The sequence below is a fragment of the Ochotona princeps genome, chromosome 25 (genome assembly GCF_030435755.1).
Source record: "Ochotona princeps isolate mOchPri1 chromosome 25, mOchPri1.hap1, whole genome shotgun sequence".
Lineage (NCBI taxonomy): Eukaryota > Metazoa > Chordata > Mammalia > Lagomorpha > Ochotonidae > Ochotona > Ochotona princeps.
In genome coordinates, this window is record NC_080856.1 from 7358991 (window position 1) to 7380523 (window position 21533).

Genomic DNA, 21533 nt, shown 5'->3' on the forward strand with positions numbered 1-21533 from the left:
GCCCTGTTCCATCTTATACATCCTAATATGTGTCTGTCTCTCGTTTCTAGTCCACTGATCACACTGACCTCAGCTCTCTGTATTTTTCTTTTCCTCTGTTACTTCCTATCAGCCAAAAGTTATGTTTACTGACAGAAGTTCATTTAGTTGATATTTTTCATGTTTAAGTTCAATAAAACAAATCCAGTTAACCCTAAATTTTCATGTGTAAGGAATGGACATGAATGTTAAGATCAAATTTTGGGGCATTAATTTTTATATACAAGATTGGATCTCTGTGTCATAATGACTTAGGATTCTGATTAGAATAAAGAGCTGAAAACTCTCTTATTAGTCCTTTATCCTATGTTATTCGACCTGGATTTATTGAACTTTCCTGAAGACTACACTGTGCTATAGTCTGGAGATAGAATATTAGGGCAATTCTCTGCCCTAAGGATTCCTGTGTTTTCAAAACTAAATATATATTTCTGATCAAATGTCCACATAAAATGTTTCACTTTTCCTTCTGCAAAATAGATATTCAAAATTTTTTTAACCTAAGTGCTATGGAGAACTAAAATCCAATACACTTTTAAAATACTGATTACATTTATTTCTAACTTTGTTTCAACTGGATGATTACAAACTTCCTGTAAGTTTTGTACCAACTCCATGTTTGTTCCCAGTCCTATTGTCTGTGACATCCAAAGTCACAATTGCAAGACAGGAACACACTCTCCGCTCTATTTCTCTTGGGATTTTTGATCACAGGCCACGTTTATGTCAGCTCTCAAGAATGCTGTTGTACTCCTTCAGGCAGAAGTCAACATTGCCCTAGCAACAGTATTTTTCTTCCTTTTGGTAAAAGTGGCTTACAGATTCAAAAAAAGTGCAGAAAACAACCGTACCATGTTGCTTAGTGGTGAAAATATACAGGAAGCACAATCAGCTGTATTTCAACATATTCTATAGCTTTGGGTAACTCCCAAGACTGGTTCCCAGTCGATAAGCCTAAGAATACCATGGAGGGACAGCTCTCTGTTTGACTAACACCCTCTAGAGGGCCAGTCAAAGAGACTCAGTCCTTGCCGTAACCGGAAAATGCATGGTTACTGATGGAGAATATTCATGAAGTTGATCGGCAATATCTGACCTTCTTGTGCTGACGTATGTTGGTGGCTATGTTTATGTGCACACAGAAATGGAGATATATTATTTTAGTGTACTTCATCCTTTAATCATTCATCCTCCAAAATGAAGTTAGACTTACATATGAAGCTGCTTTTCAGTCTCTGTTAAAACTCTTTAGTTAAGTGCACTTGTTTACTTTTCAGTGATTTCCATCATTTGTAACATCCACTGTATTATTTTGCTGTTAGTGAAATGTTGATTTAAGTCAACAGTGAATCTGGTTCTGGTATTCATCTATGGTATTTTTTGCTTACACAAAAACTTTCTTTTCTCTCTCCTCTCTCCTCTCTTCTCTTCTCTTCTCTTTTCTCCTCTCCTCTTCTCTTCTCTTCTCTTCTCTCTCCATGGTTATATTTTATATTTCCAAATACTTAAAACCATTCTGCCCTTCAGTTAACATATAATGCATGGCATGTGCCTGATATTCCACCAGTGGCTGGAGGTGATTCACTCACTAAGATTCAGTTAATACCTTGTGGATACTCACAGCTGATTGCTACAAACATGTGCCAATGGAGAGATGTAGGAGCAAATAAATAAGAGAGCACCTAATTCTGTAAATCACAGTACTGGCTTAATAGAGATAGTGGTTAAACTGGGTCTTACAGGCTAGTGTGAAAATCCAAAGAGTCTGGTGTGCTCAGAAACCAAAAATGTAGAAAAATCCACCATGTGATTGAGCTGCAGTTTGTTCAGTTGAGTATGGTTCTTGTGGGAATACACAATGACTCAGAGATGGAAAGGTGGCTGTTTATTCAAAATGACCTGATGTTTGCTGTTTATCACAAGGAAACTGAAGTGAAAAGACCTTCCAACAGTTAACTCTCAGATCTGGGCTTTATCCTGAAATTAAGCTGTATCATGTGTTAACAGTCCCAAGAGTCCCATGCATTCTTATCTAGACGTTACTTTATTGATTTAGAATGCAGTGCCAACCATAATTTTACATACAGCATCCCAAAAAAGTCACCCAACAAAATAGAAAACGTACTGTACCAAAATGAATCATTTTCAGTTGACATCTGTGTCCCAGAATGGTAGTCAAGTATTAGAACTGGATTGCCCATTGAGTTCAGTCAAACAATCATTTTACTCAATGGGCTAGCTTAACCAAAAGGAATTCCACCATTGGGTGATGAAGTAGTGAAGAGGGAACAGCTGACTGAACAGTTCACCGGGTAATTACTAGTCTCCCCAGTACAGGGGAGATGGGGGCCCAGAGTAAGTGCAAGTAGAGATCCTTGCTCATTTGATAATCATATAGAATAACATTGATTTCAGTACCATTTATGTAGTGTGGAGACAGATTGGCTAGTGTGGTATTATCTCCAGAATGCTCTGGAGTGCAGGGAATTTGAAATTCATGAAATAAGCACAAACTGAAAAGAGGTATAAAGCTCCCACTTTATGAAACATGTCCTGTGATATAACTTATACAGTTATGGAACTGCAGAGGCTCTCATTTGTCTGCAAATAGCTCAATTATTATTATCCATGCATTTTTTAAAAAGAGGAAGTACAGGACTTGAAAGATGGGTAAGCTTCTCACCATTCAACAAGGACTCTAAGGCACCTGCTACGTGCAGGCCCTGCCATGTTTGCACATTTTACACTTCCTCTTTGTTAACAGTCTTAACACTCCTAGTTTGCACACTGCTTGATGAAATTGAAAATGCTTACCTTCAAAGTTGCTTTTGAGGAAGGAAAATGGCATGAATCAGCCATGTATATGTAGTTCCCCCAGGGATAAACCAAGGGTCGTTTTCTGCATTAATTTGGTTTTTAGATTTCATTTTATTTATACCTGTTGCCTCACCAAGTATGTATCAGCAGCAACCTGGCATCAGTTGCCAGTCTGGGACTCTGCTGTGGGTTGTGGGCATCCGTGCCAGGCAGTGTATTAACTGCTGCACCAGAAGCCTGTTTCTGTCTGGTGGAGTAGACAGCAGATTAAAGTGAATTTTAAGAAGAATTTTTAAGAATTTAAAGTGTAGGAGCCACATAACACATGAGCATTTGGTTATTCTAACAGGGGGAGAGGCTTTTCAAATGGTTTACTTACATTGCAGATTATATGATTGTATTAGATAGCTTTAGTCTCCTAAAATGTAATATTGCTTCAAATCCCTCACAAGAAAATGGAAGAAGATTCTTTTGATGTCTCCTATGTTAGTTTATAATCCTATGTTAGGAGAGCAATCAGGAACTCCTAGGAAATGGGAGAAGTTGTCCTCTTCGTTTTGCCAAAAATATGCAACTGCTTTTCTGAATCAAAAATTGTATTGACAGAACAAAAATCCCCACTCTTTCTAATAAGCCAGTGGACTCACACAGTAACCATGAACATCGAACTTGGAGCATAGACACAAATTTTGACCCTACCACTTAACTGTATTTATTTTGGAAACAGTCAGTAAACTGCTTAATCAAAATTCAGTTTTCTACCCAAGTAAGCTCAGTTTCAAAGATATAAAAATTGGGAAAAGGGCCCACTGTGGTAGCCTAGCAGCTAACGTTCTTGCCTTGAACGCACAGGGATCCTACATGGGCCCTGGTTCGTGTCCCAGCCGCCCCACTTCCCATCCAGCTTCCTGCTTGTGGCCTGGGAAGGCAGTAGAGAATGGCTGAGCTCCGACCATTGTGGCCGCTTGGGGAGTGAATCAGCAGATGGAAGATCTTTCTCTTTGACTCTCCCTCTCTCTGTATATCTGACTTTCCTATAAAAAAAAATAAATCTTTTTTAAAAATTGGGAAGAATAATAATACCCACTTCATCGAGGTATTGTGAAAATTAAGTGAAATTTTAACTGATTCACACGCACTTCTCATAGAAGATAAAGAAAATATCACTTTTATAACTAGAATTCACAAAAATAATCATATGAATCAAAATAGCATCACATCAGTTCCTTATAAATATTCATTTTTCATTATGCTTTCTTGTTACGTATTTATAATATCTTTAGACGACACTAACAAGTGAAAATGAAGAAGTTCAAACAGACAATAGAAAGTTCCTAAAATTGCACCTCTTTGTTCTGAAGGAATAAAACTACCTAGCAGCAGGTTATAAAAACAGTAACAATGTTGCTTTCTCTTTCTGTTCACTTTCACAAGAATCACAAGCTCTGGATTGCCTTTCCTCTAGCAGCAAAATCCAATTCACAATATTTTTGCATGAGAACTAGAACTTTAAAGCTGGACTCAGGCTTTCTCAATCATGTGACAGATGATAACATGGAGGCACAGAGAGGCAGGGCTACGATATCGATCAGCAGCGTGCAAAGGCCTCCCACCACCCACCCTTCCAGCTGCTCTGTCAAGTTGTATGGTGTGCTGACAATCTGCCCTCCACTGCTTTATCCAGACTCTGTCTGTAGCTTCTCCCTCTGAGCTCTTGGGGGGGACGAGGAGGGCCCTAGCTGGGAATGTTGATAGTAACACATTGGGTTGAAGTTTAAGTTCACCTTAAATATAGCCCTTAGTGATATCCCAAGCCAACAAAAACCTTACAGGGAAAACTTTGAAAATGCTTGTACTTTTTGGGTCTATGTTGTGGAGCCAAGTGTGATTGTTCAGGGAGATACTTTGTGTGGAAGGAGAAAAGCTGACCTAACTTTGTCAAGTTTACTCTTAATATCAAATTGTCATTTTAACATTTATAAACGAGAAGTAGAACAGAGTCATGGATTTCTGCATATAGAAAATAAATGTTATTGACAAAAGGAATGCTCAAATATATGATGGAGCGTTTATGTTAGCATATTATTATATCTGGAGCAGCTTTAGAGACTTAATGTTTTTAAATACTTCATGTAGCTTGGTTTATTTAGCAACTGGATGATCCTAGGTTGGCTTATATTGATCCAACAAGCTATTGAAGCATGTAAAAATACTGCTTGTTCTTTCATCCAATTCAGCTTTATGTGTAAAACGTGCATATTTTCTACGGTGATATCTTCTAGGTTTTATTTCGTTTCCTCTTGATAACTCATATAACGTAGCTTCTCTTGAAGCAAATGAGACATGCATGCACACTGTGGACGCTGTGCCATTGCCTGTCTTGGTGCATTAAAGAGCTTTGGTTCCGCCTCCCCTTTGCTGTTACTCACCTATTGAGACAAGCATAACTGGAGAAGAATGAAAATATATCAACTAGTGTGCCAGTTCATAATCAATAAAAAGCCAAACACTTAAGCAGAAAATGTCACAGATTTGTGTCCTAGCGATGCAGTTATTTTTGCTTTGCCATCATCATCAGAAACCGTATTCTGACAGAAATCATTTGCTTGCAGCAGCCACGGAATCTAAGCCCTGTGGGGTCTTGTGATTCACATTTAGCAATATCAGCCGCAGAGTCTAAAGGCATTGTGCATTAGTGTGTATTGAGACCTCATTGCAGGCGGCAAACAGCTGGACTTTTTAAAAATAAAACTTCCCCAATAAATGTGAAGGGCCTGTTTCCAGACAGTAAGTGTTATATTTAATTGCCTCATCCTCAAAATGTTATAAATTAGGCAAAAAGGGAATTGTGCATATTTAATATATTTGTTTTGTATTTCTGCTAGTCACCAGAATAATGAAATTCCTTAACTACTTCTCTTTAACTTGCATGAAGAAAGCACGGTATGTTGCTAAATCTCCTTTCACCGGCTCTGCGGAGAAACAACTTTAATCCTTGTTAGAAAATTGCCGAGTCTGGGACTGACAAAGAGCTCATGCTTGCTCTATTGTTAGTGCTCCCCGGCCCCAGGAGCAGAGCCCTCTACAGCTGCGTGGATCCCGCCCGGCTCAGCTGCACCATTTAGGAGAGGAGGTTTGTCAATTTCTATTGACAATGGAGAGAGTTTTTCAGGGCCTGTAGCAGTGCTGACACAGTTGGGGATCAATGCCAGCCATTCAGGCTGCCCCCTCTTTCACTGCTTTGGTTTGTTAATTCAAGACTAAAGGTCCACTGAGGGGGTTCAGGGTGTTTAGGAAAGCTGATGAACTGTTTAAGAAGCTGATGAACTGCAAGCGTTTATAGCCCTGGTGTGGCAATTTCCATAGTCAGTGGCGACTCCTGGCACGGAGGGAGCTGTGTCCTTGTTGACCCTCTTGTTATTAAAAATGCACAAGTGCTGTGCTTCTCAATATTTCAACACTCTTTCATTGTCAATACCACCTTCTGAGCCCTTCAGCTTGTTGCTTGCTCTAAAGATCTTCTTAGATTGGGTTTGAAAACTTCACCTTAAACACTAGATTAGACTGATGTTCTGTTTTCCGTGCTCCTGTTGATTTGTTGAACCTTCCCAGGGCTGGAAAGCAAGTAGCAGCTTGATGGGGAGACGGGCTGCTAATATGATTTACCAGTCTACAGTCATGCACAATAAGTGTGAATAAATACAAGGGTCTCACAGAGTCAACCCTAGCCTTTCCTTTCCTTTTATTTTTGCTTTAAAAGAGATATCTCAAGAAAATGAAGTGAGTAATGCATGCCCTTACAGGAGCTGAATGAACCACAAAAAAAAAAAAAAGCTTATTTTTTGTTAAAGTGGTAGGCTACTGTCACGGATTGATGCAGAAAAAAAATGTAAAAATATACACTTACTGTTGTATTCATGTGTCGCCCAAGCCAAGAATACAGCAGGAACATGATGCTCCTGCCTTCGCTGCCAGCTGCACTGCCCCTTGCTCGCCGCCCCCTGAAGGGAAAAGTGAATAATCAGCCCAGTGATTTCATAAAATTAACTCTTCGAAATGAAAAGACATTTTCTCACAGTCACACGTTATTCAACATTCATCTGCAAATCTTTTTTTCTCGTGGGAGAGAAGAGGCAGGATGTTTTGATTCCATGGGAGGCAGAAGGGGAGATAGAACTAAAGTACATTTGGGTTTTTTTCTTAAGCTGAAGGCACAGGATCCACCATATACCAGCAGCAGACAGAGGGAAGTGCCAGAGGTGTCTGTCAGGGGCCTTGTCTTCTTCTTGTGTTCGTGTGTGTACCCTTCACCACATCTAGGAAAGAGCCAGTCACGGTGGGGTAGTGCTTCTTGTAGGCCCACTCTCAATGGCAGCCTGGGCTAGGCTCTAAATTAACTTAGTGCTCTGCTGCAATCTTGCTTCATTTAGCTGAAATCCCTCTTCAAAATCTTTCCACTTAGAAATGAAAAATGGACATTTTTTTCAAATCTGCTACAATTTTTTTTCTTTATATAAAGAGAACAGATTTGATGTGTTTCATATATACAATTTTTTAAGCCCACAGTGATACTTCGAGACTGTCTCTTGTAGAATAGCTTGTTTACCCTCAAAGTAAATTGAAAGCAAAGTAGCTTAAATACTTTATGTAACAATGTTTTTTTTCTACTTATATGGTTAACTTGGATCATTTTATCCCCAAATTATTTTATCTGAAATTCTAAATTGGCATATTGTTAAAGAAGTTACTGTGTTAATAGTTTCTGTTACAGTAAATGTTCTTTCAGCTAACACTTAATTGTAATTATCATCTACTTATAGTGGGAAATAAATTAATGCCATGTAAGGATATTTTTAAGAGTATAAATATTGTAAGGATATTTTAAGAGTATATGTGTGTATGTGTGTGTATATATATATATATATATATATATGTATATGGAGTATTTTTTGAACAGTATTTTTGTTTTCCTTAAATATAAATGGGTTCCCTTAATAACTGCTCAGTCTGACAGATGAAGAGTTGAGGAATACTAGACTTCATACAGTATAAAATATTTTCTCTTCCCTAACAAGAAAGAAAATCTGTCCACTGTAATTTTGGGGAACTGTGTGTACTTGGAGAACATTTTAGCTTTCAAGTTATCTGGAGAGGCTGTGGGTAGTGGAGTCTTAATTCAATCAACTCACATTCAGTGTCTGCAATCTTTGTCGTTAGCTGCATTAAAATAGAACTCAAGAAATTGAAGCTATAAATAATTTGAAGTTCTGCAAGTGTAGAAATTATTGTCAGAAATAAAAGTGTTTTTCTGAAAAAGAGAAAGAGATTAAGCAAGTCGTAGAGGTGCTGAACACACCAGCTCTTTGTTCATTTTCTCAATTTGGGAGTGTAGGTGTCTCACTTTATAAAATTTATTTCTTACATTTTTATGTGTCCTAAAAATGAGGAAGGTAATCACTAGAAAGGAGGAAAATTAGGTACATGACTAACATTTTCATGAAAATCATGGACTACCTATCTCCCATTTTAGAAACTTTGAATCCATTTGATGATAAGATTTAGTAAGTCAGTTAGTCATTGTAATTAGCTTATCTGATTTTGTACTTGTACGGTAGTATACCGACAAAGTAATAGAAATATGTAATGAAATTTGAAATTATCTCATTTTAAATTTGTACTTAAAATATCTCTTATTATACTAAGCTATGTTAGAACAACATTAATAAATAGAAATTCAGGCAAACTTGTCTTATAATTTTTTTCCTAGAAGTTTGGTTTACTATTTTATTACGCACAGAAAACTTTGAAGATTATTTTTTTGTGTTTACATACTTGGAAACATGACATGCATGGGTTGTATTTTCATTATGTTTGGGCAAAGCCCCTCATCTTTCCCAATGTCTTTGCCCTTTGCTGAGTTCCAGAAGGACACAGATACCTCTCTCTCTCATTTGAATTAGTCACATTATTCTAATGGTGTTTCCTAACTCTAAGTCAAGCACTATTTTCCAAATTTCTTCAAGTGGCACCACTGAGGGCAAGTTGCCTGCTTTGGATAGTCGGTACAAAATATCTGCTTTTAACATATTCGTGATCATTGTATAGGAGCAGGAATTTATATTGGAAAAAAAATACCAGTTTCCCCTTCAAGAGACTTGAGAAAACCAGAAAGAAATTATGAACTTTCAAAAAACACTTGCAAAATGAAACAAGTTCATCCTTTTCACACTTTGGTCACGTCACATCTGTTTTGTAGTTGTTTCACAAGACTCAAGATTCTATCTTGACAAGTAATCTTTCTTAGAACTCAGTCAGTCTTTATTTTAGGTAGTGTTTAAACATCCTAGCACAAAATTGCCAGCCAGGAGCAGAAAGAGACGTGATGGACAGTTACTGTTTAGTAAACCAGGAGTGCTTTTAGTCATTGCTCCTTTAAAATGTCATTTCCAGGTTTCTACCGTGGTATGTGCTTTATGGCATAACATATCTTCCCTTCCATTTTTATATAGCCGGCAGGCTAATAGGAAATTTGCCTTTGAAAATAACTTGCCTGTTTATTCCTGCTGATTGGCCATCCATTCAGGCCCTTAGCATGTTATTTAGTACCCATTGTTACCCACAAATTACAACGCAGGCCGCTAGGCTGCAAAGTGCAAAAACACTGTTTCCCATGAATATGTTACAGCTGAAAGACTGTGATGATAATTCATGTAAGAACAGCCTGGGTCAATATAGCAGATTTTCTAGCAAAACATACAATTCTGTTAACAGGAAATTATAGCATTATTGACTTCAAGTACTGATCTGTGGTCATTTCAGAGTGTTTCATTACCCCCTCATTACCCAATCTGTTAAATGAATACTGCAGAGCTTGTTGTTGTGTGTTTTTTCTTTCTCCTCCCTGCCCCCATCCTCCTCTCCAGGAATGGTACAGCAGCTCCATGAAAGTCATTTGTGTGTGGTTGGCTGATAGATTAGACCTCCAGCTTCATATTTACCAGCTGAAGACTCTCATCAAGATTGTGAAGGTAAACAAAATGTGTTTAGATGTGAGTTGCCCACCATGCTAGAAGAAAAGACACATAGTGATATGCAGAAAAGTCTATGTGATACAACTGAGTGAATGTAAGTGCTTTAAAAAGAATTATTGGGGCTTGGCAGCGTGGCCTAGTGGCTAAGGTCCTCGCCTTGATCCCATATGGCCGCTGGTTCTAATCCCAGCAGCTCCACTTCCTCTCTATCTCTCCTCCTCTCAGTATATCTGACTTTGTAATAAAAATAAAATAAATCTTAAAAAAAAAAAAGAATCACCTATTAACAGTGTTATCAGGAGGTTTACTTCCATTTTTTACTTAGGTTAGTAAATAAAGGTAGGTTTATCGACTTGTACTAGTAAATAAAAATGTTTGTTAGCAAGCAGCCATATTTTATAATGTGAATAAAGCCATTGCACTCTTGCCTAAGTGTAAATGCAATTTTACAATAATTTTGCATTAATTTTCTTAAGAAAATCGTTTTCTCGTAGTACAAATACTTCGTATTTATTTGGATCATGTGTCAGGGTGAGGAGTGTTGAAGTATATTTTCTGATGGAATGGAAGACGCCCCAACATTTTCTTATATTCCAGTATGAAAGTAATACATCGCCACTACCCGAATCCACTTGGCAACATGACCCTTCTTACAGTTCGAGTGTTGGAGACCATCCAGAACATCAACACAGCTGTCATACAAGCTCAACAAGGCCATTTTGACTTTCTCTCTTCCAGAGAAAAGATAAGAACCTACATGATCTATTCAGTGAGCAGTGTATTTTGCAAAGAATATAATTATTTGACATAATTTTCACACTTTGCAAATTCTGATGGACACATACAAGTTACCTCCAGCTTAACCTTTTGTTAACATTGAGACTGAAATTCCACTTTATGGTTGGAAATACAGCTGAGCTATTGAGAAACAGCTGTACCTTTAAGCAGGTCTTTACTTCTGTTTTATTTCCTTTTGTTCATGGTAAATGTGTGTTTGCACACACGCAGAATGGAGGTGTGTGTGTATGTACACGAGTGGTCTCATAGTGTCCTTCCTGACCTGGAACTTGTTAGAACTGCAAATTCCTGTTCCTTCCCCAGAACTGCTGAATCAGACACTGATAGTGAGCCCAGAGATCAACATATTAACACACGTCCTGGTGAGCCTAATACATACTAAAGTTTGTGTAGAACCATTGTCATCAAAAAAGTTTCTCTTTATGTTGAAATATGTTCCAGTAGTCTCTTAGTTACTGCAATCTAAGTAGAATAAAAATTCTTTTTCTGCATACACACAAGATAAGTTAAAAGGAACTACAAACAGGAAAGTTCTGTCCCAAAGTCAAAAATTGACTAATGTACTGAAATATTGAGCCACACTGATAATGTCACAATGATGAGTTGCTATCATGATTGGTCCTAAATGACCGTTAAAATCATTACCACCCACCAAATTGTAATACTGTAGATGTGCACTGCATTTAATTCACAAAATTCATTTTACAAAGAATTTGAAAGCACCCTCTAGTACATTCAAATTGGCGTTGGTTTTTCGTTGTTTCTTCCTTGTTTCTATATTCCTATATTTGAAGCTTTCAAATCAAGTTTGGTTTTCAGAAAATACTCAAAAATATATGCTAACCTACAGTCTGTTCTGAGGCTAATGTTATGATTAGCTCGTTTTCCTTACTGCCAATCATTTTTGTTCCCGACCACAAAAGTTCCATAATCAGTCAACTGGTACTAAATGACAAGTCAGCCGTTTTCAGAATAAGAATCTTGAGTTTTTTATTTGCTTATCATTTGTTTCGTTCACATACTCACATATCTTAACAGCACATGTTCTAGAGCCAGCTTTAATGAGGTATAGTTTACAAGAAAAAATACATATATTCCAGGTATTCAGTGTGACTACAGATGGTCTGTTGTATACTTAATGAGAGAGCAAGTCACTTTGAACCAGTGACCATTTGGCAGAAAAAAACAGTTAATTATTTATGATTATACTGTGACATTTCCATTCTACTCAGTTTGTCTTATTTTAAATATGTATTCTTCGTTATGGCTATCAATAGTTAAAACTCATGAAGTCAAATTGCATAAATATGTCTGGCTTTACATACTTCTCTTTACACAAGCAAGTCCCCAATTTCAACCAGTACATTCTTGGACCAATACATTTAATCAAGTCATAAGACCTTCTTTAATAATTACAAATGATTATTCTCACAGTGAATTAATTTACCATTATAGTTGATTGTTCTACTCTGAATATAAACAGACTTTAGCCAGTTTTATACATGAATTCATCACTATTCAGAACCTATGTGTTCTTTTTTTCGCAATCATCATTTTCCCAGGATTTCCAGAAGTGATTACGTAACACATCCATTGTTAATGGCCGTGGGCTGGCTTCTCTTCCCTGCACATCACTTACATTTGCCCTGTGTATGCCCTCTGCCCAGAAGCAAAGCTGCTCCCCTGTAGGCATCCAGGCCTTTCTACTCCCAGGCACTGTCATTCCACAACCACGGAGATCCAACTGCCAGCACATGTGTATAATGTCCACGTGTGCCCTGTTACAAATCAGACACCAAGTGGTTCTTTCATGTGCTCACTGGGAAAATAACACACTTGAATCAGATCTCCATGAAAAATTAAAGACTGAGAGTATTATTTTCATTTTAACATCAGAGTGATTTATTTGGAGGGATGATAGAATCCTCAAATAATCAAAACATTGGATTTGTATTCTCCCAGGAGCCATATGACATTAAACCCAGTTAACATGCGTCAGCGGCCTCCTTTGCTGGGGAGCAAAAAGACAAGTGAGCAGCATCCTGTGGTCGGCATTAATCAAGCACCATCCAAGGGATCTGGCAGCCACGGAGGATGTCCAAGTGCTGCTAACATTTTATGAATGAGAGAGAGGGGAAGAGAGAGAGAGAGATTACAGAGATATCTACCCATGGGTGGTTACCTAGCTGATTAGTTCTTGTTAGTGCAGCTGGCTATTGCTTGCTAATAGAGTAAGGAGGAAGTCTTAATTGAATATAAATTAGAAAAGCTTCAAGCCAGCTTATTGATAATTAAACTAAGTCTAAGGAAGCCATTCCAGTAATGTTAGCAAGATGAAATTAAACGCTCTGTGGATAATTTTAATTAGGACAATAACACCTATAGGTATGTCATTGGTGGGTAAGTATTTTATGTGTTTGTTGTATCTTAACTGCCAGATAAAGACATAAATGGTAATAACACTATGCATATAAGTTACCAGATTATTGAACCAAAACGTGATCTCTCAGAGTTACTTCACCAGTCTGCTACAAATTTCCTTAAGTGTTAGGGTAAGAGAGTCACGCCTTGGTCCCAATAACTTATAAAAGTTTCCAATGATTCCTTAAGTAAGAAGCTGATTCAGCATAGAAAGAGAACATAAGGATAATAGATTATGTGTGTCTTAAGATAAACCATCAAATTTTCAGTGAAATTAGGTTAAGTTGTTCAAGAATAAAATGCTGTCTAAATCTACATTGCACTTGCCATTCAGAAACTGACTTTTGATAGTATACATCATTCTTCAAAGTTCAGAGTAGCATGGTGCACTTTTCAAATGTAACTTTTATTTATGTCAAGCAGTTATCCACTTGAAAATATTGTTCATTTTTTTCACCTTTTATGTTGATCTGGCATTCTTGAAGCTTGAAATTCTATCATGGAGCATTAACTCAGGTAGGAAAAGACAGGAAGACAAAATGTGGACATCCCAGAGACTGCACTACCTTGTAATAGCACTGCATTTCCAAAAGCCTGTTAGTGGAGGCCACATGTGTATATTAAGAGGATTAGCATGAGCTTCTAGCTTGTATAAAGAAGTTTCTTTAGTTTGAATACCTGATTGTTGTGGTGCTTTCTGAATGTTGTGACACAAGTATTATAAACAGTGCTACTATGTTCTGTGAAATCAAGCATCAATTGCTGTTGATTTCCAGTTATGATGTTGGGCTGTGAAGTAAATATTCCTCTTTTATTTCATTTTTCTGTTGATTGCAAATAACAATAATCAAAAAGGTAAAAAATAGCCAACAGCAGTCATTTAGAAGAAAGCAGTGATATGTTGATATATAATTTTATTTGGACATATCCACTGAAGTATAACTACTTAATAGTCTTTCTGTAACACAGCGTAATAGCAGAATCCTATAAGATAATTAGCAGTAAAAATGGTCTATAAGTGACTCCATATAATGGTATATATTCATTTTTATTCTTTCCCTTGATTTAACTCTGAGCTGTTTTGTGATCTCTATTTATTTATTTGAAAGAGTTACAGAGAAAGAATAAGAAAGAGAGACAGGGAGAGATCTGTCTGCTGGTTCACTCCCCCACTGGCCGCAGTGGTCAGGGCTGCTGCTGACCATCTTGAGCTCATTTCTCAGGTGCAGTAGCAGGGAGCTGGATCAGAAGTGGAGCAGCCAAGACCAGCACTACGGATGACGGTTTAACCAGCTAAGCCACAGTGCCAAGCCCCTAATTCTGGACTTTTCCACCAGCTTCAGAAATCAGTAATAGTCATTTTTAAAAGTCTTGTGTAGTCATAGAAAACCATTTGTGAAGGATATCACACATTAATAGGTAAATATGTGGGAGCTTTCCAAGATCCTCTCTCTTAAGTACAACAGAAAAGTTGGTTGCATTTTGGTGCGTTTTTTTTTTTTAAGGTGTTATTTATTTGAAAGAGTGAGAGAGCGGGAATGAAAAGGAGGGATAGAGGGAAAAAGGGAGAAAGACTCTTCCATACACTGGTTCACTGCCCAAATATCCACAACAGCTGATGTGGGCCAGCTAGAGGCCGGGAGTTCCTTGGAGTTCCCACCCAGATGAATGAGGCCCAGACACTTGGTCATCCGCTGCCGTCCCGTTACATTGCCAGGGAGCTGGATCTGAATGGAGTAGTGAGAACTGGAATGGTCACTCTCATTGGGATGCAAGTGAAAGTTCAGCCTGATGTGCCACCAGACCACATTGCTGCTTATTTTTAAAAGTGACTGTAGAATACCATTAACACAGCATTTGTTCTGTATTCTATATGTACCAAGTTATAATTTATTGTTTAGTTAAAAAAATTGAGTATACTTTCATTATTTTCTCTTCAACAGCCTTTTGCAAGAACTTGGCACTTCCCATGCTAAAAGACTTTCAAAAATAAAGGGTAAAATTCATAGAATTTAGGTAGAAACAAATTTATGCATTGTATGATGTATAAATGGTTAAAATATAAGCATCGTTAACTGATAGCAGTATTAACTTTAAGATTTATTAATTTTTATTTGAAAGGCAGGTAGAGATACAAAGAGGAAGATCTATCTGCTGGTTCACTCCCCAAGTGGCCACAACTATCGGTGCTGAGCCAATCCAAAGCCAAGAGCCAGAAACTTCTGCCAGGTCTCCCATGCAGATGTAGGGTCTCAAGGCTTTGGGCCGTCCTCGACTGCCTTCCCAGGCCTCAAGCAAGGAAGTGGATGGGAAGTGGAGCATCCAGGACCTAAACTGGTACCCATATGAGATTCTGGTGCATGAAAGGCAAGGCTTTAGCCACTAGGTTATCATGCCAGGCCCAGAAGTATTAATTTTCTGCTTCCACTAACCTAACCTGGAAAGCAATGCAATTTATAAAATGAAATGTAATTTTCAGTACTAAGACGTCTATTCAATTGAACAACTAAGAATTCGTATAAAATGTATATATCATTTTATTATTGGTATAGGTTATTCAGATTATGAGCTTTGCGCAATGCTGTTTGCAGAGGGACTAATTTGTCATCTAATAATACAGCATTTTAGTCTGCTTTAGTGATTGTCAACTTTGATCTCATTTCATTTTCTCCCCCGCAGTGAGCATTGTGGCATAATGGGTTAAAATCCCCACTGATTTTCTACAGTACCAGGCTTCATCCTGGCTGCTCTACTTCCAAGGCAACTTCCTGCTAGTGAGCCTGTGAAAGTAATAGAAGCAAGCCCTTTCTACCCACATGGAAGGGCCCTTACTACCCAAATGGGAGACCAGCAAATCTGGCTCACATCTGACTCTTGCACCAATTTAGGGAAAGAACCACTGATTGGAAGGTCTCTCCCTTCCTCCCTCTGTGCCTCCTCACTTCACCCGTCTACCCATCACTCTACCTTCAAAGCAAATAGTCTGTCTTAAAAAAAAAAAAAAAAAAACAACTAACATGCCTACAGTGTGAGTGACTATCAGCCATAGTCTGAGGCCATTAGTGCATTGACTCAGATCATTTTTTAAATGCCAGCTGAGTGTATTTGACTACCTCTTTATGTACCTCTCTATCTTAAGTTACGTAAGCCTATCCTCCCTTCTTGCTCCAGAAAACCTACAGGGACTTCCGACTGCAGGGAGTGTTAGAAGGAACCCTGAACAGCAAGACCTATGATACTCTGCACAGACGCCTCACGGTGGAGGAAGCCACTGCCTCGGTCTCGGAGGGGGGAGGGCTTCAGGGCATTACAATGAAAGACAGTGATGAAGAAGAAGAAGGCCAGTAACACACAGCACTGGCGACAAGAGGATCTCGGCTTCGATTTTTGTACCTTGTCCTTGTAATTACATTGTTGTCTTGACCAGATAAACACGCTAGTATTTCTTTAAAAAGTAAGCCTGGAAGTAGAGTTAAAGGTGAAATATCAAATTTTGTTTGGTTTGGTCGTTTTAAAAAATCATCTCTTGTGTAGCTTAACCCAAAATGAGCCTTGGTTCTGTTTGTGTTTGGAACATGAAATAAGTTTTCAGTGGATTTGACCTTTTTAATTTTTTGTAAACACACCAAAGTAATACCCTGTGTGTGACATATGTGTTTCTCATTCTATAACATTATGAGAAGAAGGCACTTTGGGTCACCGTTTCAACTCCCTGGTACCTGTATTAAAATGCTGTGTCTCCTCAGGGTGGAGTTCCTGCTCAGGCTTTGTTCTGTGGTTAATTTGCCGTGGTTGTCATGTGTATAAAATCTTTACCCTTGGCTATTCGTGCTCCGAATTGTCTGCAGGAGTCTCCCTCCCCGAAAGGACTGGCAAACCCAAACACAGAACAGGTTCTCTGCTGGGCTTGTGTCTCCGTTTCACTGTGTGCATCAGGTGTGCTTCCGGGAACATACCATAGTCCCCTACTTCTTACAGCTTGCAGGCAATAAAAATCGACTTGGTCAAAACAACTTCTCTATTTATTAGCATTGTATAGGTTAAATGCAGTAAAAGATGTCTGCTGTGTTTCAAACATCCCAAACTTCGGGCTCTGCGTTTTCGCTTCCTTTCAAAATCTGTTTTGTTACACTTTGTTTTCAGTCAAATGAATAAAATGACTAACACTGGGATTTGTACCTACAGGCACACAGATTTATTAAGATAATTACCATGTCAGCATCTTTCCATAGCAAAAGAAACGTTGGCTGCATACTCAGCTAGTGTGTACTATTAATGTTAGTAACTTGTGTTAACTAACAGTGGTAGTAATAGAATAGTGTTAGCTGTAATACTAACTAGCAATAGACTAGCATTAATTTCCTCAAAGTGTATTGCTAAAATTTTGAAATGTAATATTCTTATGCGTTGTAATTTCTAATTTTTATTTTTGTAATATTTCCTAATATATATTAGCATATTCATTCACAGTTTCTGAAAATGAAATCAGTCAATTAAAAATGTAGATATTCTTGAGTTATGATAACAGACACTGTAAAACCAGGTGTAAAAGAACTTGGGTCTCCAAATCCATGCCCCCTGGTCCTAAATACTGACTAGGTACCCAAACCAGCCCATGAAAGTTCATTCAGTCCATGCTTGTGGTATTGATTGGGCTCAACTTCTGGGTTCTAGGGGTCAGATCACAGATAACCAAGGAAGCAGGTAAGCTTTCTCTTCTCCAGTTTAGAGGTCAACGCAGCCAATTGAGTGTTTTTGAAAGGCATTTTGTGCTTTTCCATCCTTACATTCAATACCCTGCTCTTCAAACTCTCCACTGCCCAGGTGTGCCTTCCGAGATTGCCCCCACTGGCACTTCCCCCGAGTTTGTTGCTCCTCAACTCAAATTGCTCTATTCTTGGAATGTTCTAACCTTCCTTTCCTTGAACTCACTTCCTTGATAGAGTTATCTCAGCAGACTTAGCTCATTCTGTTCCAACATGTAAATAAGAACTTCCTTCCAAGCTGCAGGAACTATTTTAAAGGAGAAAAAGAAGAAAGAGGGAGAGGAAAAGAAAAAAGGAAGGGAGGGAGGGAAAGAAAAAGAGAAATATCCAGGTGCCAGAATTCAGAAACGGGCAGAGCAGAGCCAGTCAGCCCCCCGGAGCTGCTCTCCGTTCTTGATGGCCTCTCCTCTCCTGCTAAACCCAGGATGATGCTTTAACTGCCCCGTGGGGGAGAGCAGGTGACCCAGTCCTGCTATCAGGAGGACTGTCCACCTGTACCCACCTTTGAGTCACAGAAGGGGAGATGTAGAAAGACGTGTAAAGTTTAAAAAAAAAAAAAGGAAAAAGTGGCTTTTGGGATTTTGCGCAGTTAATCTTAACTGCAAACGACTTTGAAATGATTTCGTTTTTCATTGGTGTGTTTAACTTTGAATGAACTCTCAAACATTAGTAAAACGAAGTCAAGTTGTATGTGATGTTATTTTACTAAAAGTCCTTTTTTTAAAAAAAATCGTTGAAAATTATCAAATCTTTCCGATGTAATGAAGCAAAAAATCAGTTAACTCTGAAGAAACAACGGTCTCTTTAAAAAAAAAACTTTTTTTTAAGGATAAAAAAACGAGTTGGAGAATGCTGCCTGGTGTCCAACGAGAATGGATGATTCATTAAGCAACACCTAGGAGGAAAGTTTCCCCCCCTAAACACTTGTTGGAGAGAAGTAGTAACAGTACTACTGTCTTCTCCCAGAAAGAAAGCCACAGCCTTGTAAGGCTTAGGGCTCTGCGGTTGTCTTACGTTCACGTACTTTTCCACTTGAATTCCCTTCAGCCTTGCTCGTTGTCGCTCGCTCAGGAGTCTCCTGCTACTTTTGCAGTAAACGCCGCAGCCAAGTGTCTTTTGAGCCCTTCCACCCCCAGTCACTGTACCACCGGCCCTGGCGTGGCCGTTTTACATTCTCGAGGACCTGCGCTGGGGCCGTCTGAGGCTTGAAGACGTGTGCGTGCAGAGGTCGCTCAGTACGGAGAGCCCCGACAGCTCTGGCCGCAATTGCCTGCGGACCGCAGGCTGCCAGCTCAGGGTCCCGGCGCTGCGGAGCGCGGACCTTGTCTGTCCTATCCCGCCTCCCGACGTTAGGTGGACAGACCCAGCCCGGAGGGATTACAACGCCAGCAGAATCTCCTTGTTTCCCCGCTTCCCGCTCCCCGCCCCCCCACATCCTGGGCCCTTAAAGCAAGTGATAGATCGATGTTCTAACAGGCTCACGCGCCGCCGCTGGTGGCGGGGCGCCTCCCCGCACCAAAGCTGCCAGCACGCAGGCCACAGCGCGAGCTCCGGGCACCGTAACTCCAATCTCTGGGTTCGGTGCAGAATTTGGAGATCTGATTGTATAAAAGTTCAGGGAGATAGTGTTCATACAGTCTGCCCTGACACCCTCACCCTGCCAGCCCGACGGTGTGTGTGTGTGTGTGTGTGTGTGTGTGTGTGTGTAAATGCAGAAGTACTATAGTTACTGTAGCCAAGTGCACCCCTTTCTCCTTCAAGTACTGCTTGCAAGCCCCGGTCCTGGGCTGTGGTTGGGCTTTGGTTGGCCAGGCAGTTAGTGGTGAAGTACCTGAAACCTCTACACCTGCAAGGCTGGGGATGTAGGGCTTAAGGGAGATGTCCCAGCTAGGGAGTTGATGGGGAAGCTCTCCTTGGGACGCCCCAGCTCAGCTGGAAGGTGGGGTGCAGAGCTGCCTCCCGCAGCTCTCCTCTGTGATGCTCAGTTGTGAAAGGGAGCACAGGGTCTGCTAGAAGGCTTGATGCCAGCACTGAGCCTGGGTTCCACAAGTCACCCTAGACGCCGTCAACTTGGCACACTATCATGTGCAATATGTGATTGTTTTTCAAGAAGCAGGCTTTGAAGCATCCTGAGAGATGTCAGGGGGAGAGCCCATCTGCTCCCAGATGAAGGTGACCCCTTTATTTAAAGACCAGTGCAACTGCAAAGCACTGCGCCATGTATTCTAAAGTCTGGTTTTGCATCTGCAATCTGAACTTGGTTGCCTTGGGTAAGTTAATCTCTACAAAACGGACACTTAATAAAGGAGGCAGTCACAAGGATGAGACACCTGTAAGGGGTTTTAGCAGGTATTCACAATGCTCAATGCAAGAAGGAATCTAACATCAGTCCTGTGAGGCCCATCTCTGCCAATATGCACCACTACTCTTACCAGTCACTCACCCTGGTGTTGGCACAGGGTCCTACTGGATCCCACCCAGCCCTACTCGGCTACAGTCCAGCCCCTGGCTGTCCAGGAACAGGATAGAATTGTCCAGTTTCCAGGCTATGTAGGTTGCTAGGAGAAGAGGAGGGGCCCAGGTGAGCCACGCCCACACAGTCACCCCCAGAGCTGTGGCTGGAGATGGGTTGTTGAGGCTCAGTCGGAGTGAGCCTGGCAGCTTCAGATCACAGTCCAAGAACGTCAGGCTTCCACCAGGTGGTCAGTGAGTGGACTCAGGGAATTTCAGGAGCAAAATTGTGTTCACTAACATTGTCCAAGGCTTTAGGGGCACCTGGAACAGCATCCTGTCCTAGAAAGGACAGGAACACAAGAAAGTATGTGCAAAATGAGAAGCATAAACGTAAGAGAAGGCTCCAGGGTGACCCCAGTCGCAGGGAGAGGGGAGGGGTGGAAAGACATTGCAAACTGTTTAGGGTAAACGCCAGCACTGAGCCTGACCTGCATTACTGAACAAACAGAACTTCCAAGTCGGCTGGAGAAATCTAGCATCACAGAGGCCAAGCGCGGGCGTTGGGCGCTCCCAATGTGGAGACTTGGCGTGGGAGACTTGCATCCTGCTGGTGATGGGGCTCTGACCCGCTGGCCTTGGAGAGACAGAAACCGAGCAGGAGACTAAGACAGAAACTAAGGCATTTTGGGTACAACTGGAGTGATGCTGTTAGCCTGAGGGATGTCTCCCACCCTGGGCATCCCAAGTAGTGTGCAGATTCTGAGTGGTTGTTTTCAACCTGCCCAGGAGGGTCGTTGTATTTCTGGGCTAACGAGTGGAAATCAACAAACTTCTCCCCAGTCTCCACCTAAGCTGTCTGCTCTAGGATCTGTGATTCTCACTTCAAGAGAGTTGTGGTTCAAGAACCGCACGCAAGAGTCACTCCTCCTGGAGCCCCGATTTAGGTCTCTTTCTTAGAGCCCTTATATGCAAGTCACACCGATAGGTTTCTGCACAGAAACTGAAAGCAGTATCTCACATTATTTTCTTTTCCTCTGTAAATCAGTTTGTGTTTGCCTTTTAGCACCACCTCCCTCTTCCCTCAGCCCTGCAAGTAACATCTCCTTTGGCTCTGACTGAAAGAAAGAAACAGTGATTAAATACTGAAGTGCATCCTTTTGGGCATTTCCTTTAATGCCAAGGAAACAAAACTAACCTTAAGTTTGGA

General features: G+C 40.1%; 1 protein-coding gene across 6 annotated transcripts in view; it reads left to right on the forward strand.

Annotated features, from left to right (window-relative positions):
- CADPS2 (calcium dependent secretion activator 2) overlaps positions 1–17183 on the forward strand; it is a 400665-nt gene extending 383482 nt beyond the window's left edge. For all 6 annotated transcript variants that reach the window (XM_058681318.1, XM_058681315.1, XM_058681314.1 and 3 more), the window contains 2 exons: positions 9780–9884; positions 16278–17183. In XM_058681318.1, coding sequence (XP_058537301.1) covers positions 9780–9884; positions 16278–16454 — 282 coding nt within the window. In that variant the 3' untranslated portion in view covers positions 16455–17183. The remainder of the gene's footprint in view (positions 1–9779; positions 9885–16277) is intronic.
- Positions 17184–21533: the final 4350 nt, after the last annotated feature.